We start from the raw sequence: 5651 nt of genomic DNA, 5'->3' as shown, positions 1-5651 counted from the left end.
TCTAATGGAATTTAAAATTATTTTTATGCATTTGCGTACATTTAAACTAATTAAATATTATTTTACATGATAATAGGATTAAAATTTCTTTGATTAAAACTTGTATCCAAAGAGCATTTGAGGCACATAATGCTTTATGAGTACAAAAAAGGAAACTCTGCAGCCGAAGGGACTCGAAACATACACTCACTTTATGGGAAAGAATGCTTGAATGAAAAAACTTGCAGAAGATGGTTTGCAAAATTCAGAAGTGGAGATTTCAGCCTTGAAGATGTAGATCGAACAGGACGTCCAGTTGAGTTTGATGATAAGCTCCTTGGGGCGTTACTTGAAGAAAATCTTGCATTATCAGTTGAAGAATTGGCAATAAAGCTTACTTTAAACCATACAACTGTTCATCGTTATCTTCAACAACTTGGAAAGTTTCCTAAACTTGGAAAATGGGTGCTTCATGAATTTTCCGAAAACAACTGCAAATCCTGAGTTGATATCTGCTCATTTCACTCTTTTGGGATTGACTTGTAACTGGTAACGATAAATGAATCTTTTATCGAAATTTTAGACGTCGTAAACAGTGGCTTGGTAAAAGGGGAAAAAGCTCAACCACAACCGAGAATGGAACTTCTTGGGAAAAAGTTTCTTCTCTCTATCTGGTGTGATTGCATTGGAGTAATTCACTTTGAATTGTTACCACCTAATTCAACAATCAATGCTGAAGTCTACTGTCAGCAATTAGAGCATTTGAACCAAGCTTTGAAGAAAAAAAGACCCGCTTTAGTAAATCGAAAAGGAGTGATGTTTCATCAGGACAATGCATGACTCCACACTGCAAAGATCACATCACAGAAGATTGAAGAGCTTGGTTAGGAAAACATTCCTCATCCACCTTATTCTCCCGACCTTGCTCCTTCAGACTACCATTTGTTTCATAGTTTACAGAATCATTTGGGGGACATAACTTTCACAAGCCAGGAGGCGGTCGAAACTGACATTTCAGAGTTCTTCGCTTTGAAACCAAAAGAGTTTTACATTGATGGGATTAAAAAGCTTGTAAATAGATGGAAGGAAATCATAGATAATCAGGGAAAGTACATTGATGATTAAATTTCAATTAAATATAACATTTGATCATTTGTTTTCTTTATTCAAAATTCGGAGAGAACTTATGGGATGACCTGATATATATATATATATATATATATATCTGTATGGAGCAGGGAGGAGCAAGAAATACAAGTGGCTCAGGAAGGAGTGTGTGACAAGTAGCAGCACAGGAGAGCAGCAGTGTCATAAATCTGTAAATAGTTGGTGCATAGAGTATGAGAGTGAAAGGGAGAGGACTGGAAATGACTAGTGGCAGAAATGGAGGCCAGAAGTACATGTGGGTAGCTATAGTGAGTGTGGAGACAAAGGTGGGCGGGGTGGGTCATGTTATATTGATAGATCAGGTTTTTCAGTAATGATAATATCTAGTGTGAATAGTTTTATGTAGATCAAAGTAATTCACTTCATATTTGAACAGCTGTTAAGATAAATACATGTGAAAAAGTTTAAAATCTAGTTCAGTTCATTTTGAAGATAATAGCTAGGACATTGTTTTGTTCTTTTTATATTTTGAGTTCAAACTCACCTTGATGAACTTTACCTTTTACTTTAATGTAAGCACCAGTAACATGTTTTGATTCAAATATTTTAATATTCCTTTGACATTTTTCTGCCACTGTTACCAGCCCTTCAACACACCTCACAACACACATTTTGCCAATGACAGAAATCATTGGTGAACTACAGGATCAGTTATCCAAATATTACAAGAAAAATTTACCAATGCCTGTTCCTTCTGTTCCAAGATTTTGCTGTTAAAATTTATGTGCTATAAATTGCTTATACTTCTTCAATACACAAAATATTTTTTTATATAAACAGTTCCTAATAATATTCAATTATAAAAATACTGCAGGACTTTTTTTTTTATATACATCAAATGGCTATCGAAGCCCAGTAGTAAAGTTACATTCTCAAGCCATACTGACTCATAAGGACTAGTTTCCTGGTTTCATGGCTTATATATTCCCCAGCTGGACAGGATTACTCATTTTTGCCAGCTGAGTGGACTGGAGCAGCATGAAATGAAGTGCTTTGCTCAAGAATACTACTCCTTGCTCAGTCCAGGAATTGCAACCACAATCTTATGATCATGAGCCCAACACTCTAACCACCAGATACACATATCCTGGATCTCCACACAAGGTCCAGTAAAGTAAGACTCAAAGGAGTCCATAGGCTAAAATGGTTGAGAACCACTGTTCTAAAATATTACTCTTGATAAGATACGTTTTGTAAAGCAATTGGTGATATGAAAGGAACCCAACTACAAAAATCATGTCATACAAAATAAGAGATTTTTAGTGTTGTCTTTGTGTGTGTCAGATGGTAAAGGACTGCAACAGACCTATCTAGCTCATACCAGTATGAAAAATCAAATGTGAAATGGTGCTTATATTCTTCAGATTTCATTATTACACTCATGATTTTTCAGTTAAGTTACAGTGTCTCTCAAAATTTTTCAATATTTCTCTTATGTTTGGTTACTTTTCTTCTCTTTTTCATCTTAAATGATTACTTTTGTATTATCTCTAAACACTGTTATTCTTATATGTCTATCACTCTTCTTGTTTGCAGGTTTGCCAGCAACTTGGTATTTTAGAGGTTGATTATTTTGGTCTTCAGTATGAAGGAAATAAAGGAGAACAGCTATGGTTGAATATGCGCAACCGCTTAAACCAACAACTCAACAGACAGCCACCATACCGGCTTCTTCTAAAGGTCAAATTTTTTGTACCTCCCCATTCCTTGTTGCAAAACACAACCAGGTAACTACTTTTTTTGCTTGTAAAGTGTTGTATTCTTATATGTTTTTGTATATATGAGGGGTGCTGAAAAGTTCCTAGCTTTAAGGGTATCATGAAAGGACTGGTTGGAGGCCCAACCTTTGAAGTTCTTTTACAGGGCTTAGGAAAACTGAAGGACCACTGCAATAAGTGTGTGAATCTGAGAGGGGAATATGTTGGATAAAATCATAACTGATTCTCCTGTATTTTCTTTTACCCAAAGCCAGGGACTTTTCAGCACCCCATCATATGTAAGCAAGTGATGGTGCTTGGTCTTAGTTTGGTCATGCAATCATGAGAATCCAAGAACTATCCTTTACATAGCACTTTGGACAAATGTCTTCTACCATAGTATTGATTGCCTTGTGAGTTTAATTTAGCAAATAAATGGTGTGGAAACACTTTCTGTGCCCTGTTCCCTTTCCTTTCTATTCAAAGGGTCAGTCTAGTCGTATGTTGTGTCACATTGATTCTGTTTGAGGATTATGTTAAGGGTACAAGTGTCTGTGGTATATACAGCCACACCATATTACATATTACAATGAGTTTGTTGTAAAACAAATGCAAGGAAACTAGGTTGTTCTGTTGATCAATCAATCAAACATTCATTCATCATCAAAAATAGATGAGATTATATTCATTATTATTCTGGCATATATTATATACTCTTGGTGTGTGTGTGTGTGTGTGTGTGTGTGTGTGTGTGTGTGTGTGTGTGTGTGTGTGTGTGTGTGTGTGTAGGCATGGCTGTCTGAATGAGAAGCTTGTTTCCCAATCACATGATTCCAGGTTCAGTTCCACTGCATGGAACCTTGGGCAGTTGTCTTCTACTATAGCCCCAGGCTTACCAAAACTTTATGAGTAGATTTGGTAGATGGAATGTGTGTGTCATTGTATCTGTTCCTTACCACTACTTGACAACTGGTGTTGTTTTGTTTACATCCCCATTACTTAACAGTTTATCAGAAAGAGACTGATAGAATAAATACCAGGCTTAGAGAAAAATAAATATTGGGGTCAGTTTGTTCAATTAAACCCTTCATGGCAGTGCCCAAACATGGCCTCAGTCTAATGACTGAAACAAGGAAAAGATAAAAGATAATAAGTAGAACCTGTATTTCAAAGGGCCAGCCTTGTTACACTCAGTGTCATGCTGAATCTCCCTGAGAACTACATTAAGGATACACATGTCTGTGGAGTGCTCAACCACTTGCATGTTAATTTCATGAGCAAGCTGCTCCGTTGATCGTATTTGGGCTGAGATGTCTGGCAATATGAGGTTCTTGAGAAGACCCACCCACGTCAGCGAAACTGAGTTCTAGAAGGGCTGTGTATTCCACAAGCATTTGTATTCCACCCACAGGTAACAAGAAAACATTTCAAGTACCTTACCCCAACAAACCAAACAACATCTCTTCCTTACATCTCTTTCATGCACTATGCTTACCTCTAACTCTCCAATCCTGTTCTCATGGCCCTGTTCACTGTATCATTGCTATCTGGTAGCCCCCACCCCCTCTATATATATCCAGGTTTTCACCACTTACTGCATTCTCCTCCTCCACTTCTTTGTCAATGTCCTGCCACTGATATCATTACCTCCATACCTCTAGGGTATGCCCTGGCACTTGCCATCATCTATATCTCTCTCTTCTTTTCCTCAACCACCCCATTTATATTCTGATCCCTGTCCCTTGTGAGTATGCCTGGCACTCTACCCCCATCTCTCTCCTGCACTTTTACTGTCTGCCATTCTCTTTTTCTTTCTCTTGCTCTTCCTTCAGGTTGGGTAACCATGTATCCCCATTACAGCAGCATACCTGTTTCTGTCCTCATTCCTGATCTCTCTCACTCTTACAGCAAGACACCTGTTTCTGTCTCTCTTTCTCATTATAACCTTTCATCATCTCACACAAGATCACCTCCTCCAATGCCCCCTCCCCCTCAAAAGATCTTTGTCTTCCAAGTTACTTGGTGACAGCATTCAGTCCACACTGTAGAGTGGTTGGCATTTAGAAGGGTATCCAGGTGTAAAAACCTTGTCAAAACTGACATCACCTGTGCTTGTGCCATGTAAAAAGCACTCACTCACTCCACTCTGCTGGGTGGTTGGTGTTAGGAAGGGCACCCAGCCGTAAAAACTCTACCAAAAGAGACAGAAGTCTGGTGCAGGCTCCTGCCAGGCCAGCTCCTGTCAAACTGTTTAACCTATGCCAGCATGGAAGGTGGACATTAAATGATGATGATGATATATATATATATATAGAGATGTTTATATACATATATATGCACACACATGCACCTGTTTATACACCCACTCAAATAATGTGTTTGTATCTCTTTATTCTTGACATAATATGATTGTTGTAAATTATTGTTGCTGTCATACAGGCAGTGTCATTCATTTCTAATATTCTGTGAGAACATGTCTGGCCAGGGAAAAATATTGCCCTGCTTGGAAACAGGTGAGGGTTGGTGACAGGAAGTACATCCAGCGATAGAAAATCTGCCTCAATAAACTTTGTCTAAACTATGCCAGCGTGAAAAAAATGGATGCTAAGATGATGATAACAATATTATGGTTGGATGAATGAATGATCTTAACACATCTATATCTGTCAGCAGGATTAGTATAATCTTTTGTGACTAAGTGAAAAAGTCTGTGTATGTATGCATTTGTGTGCAATAATATATGTAAATACACATATCTCTCTCTCTCTCTCTCTCTCTCTCTCTGTATATATATATATATATGTATAT

General features: G+C 37.7%; 1 protein-coding gene across 4 annotated transcripts in view; it reads left to right on the top strand.

Moving 5' to 3' along the window:
• The window catches only part of LOC106868159 (E3 ubiquitin-protein ligase MYLIP), a 96131-nt gene that overhangs the window by 78077 nt on the left and 12403 nt on the right, over positions 1 to 5651 (top strand). For all 4 annotated transcript variants that reach the window (XM_014913300.2, XM_014913299.2, XM_052967327.1 and 1 more), the window contains exon 4: positions 2683 to 2873. In XM_014913300.2, coding sequence (XP_014768786.1) covers positions 2683 to 2873 — 191 coding nt within the window. The remainder of the gene's footprint in view (positions 1 to 2682; positions 2874 to 5651) is intronic.

The sequence above is a fragment of the Octopus bimaculoides genome, chromosome 4 (assembly GCF_001194135.2).
Source record: "Octopus bimaculoides isolate UCB-OBI-ISO-001 chromosome 4, ASM119413v2, whole genome shotgun sequence".
NCBI classification, from domain to species: Eukaryota; Metazoa; Mollusca; class Cephalopoda; order Octopoda; family Octopodidae; genus Octopus; species Octopus bimaculoides.
This window is presented reverse-complemented; position numbering and strand designations above follow the sequence as displayed.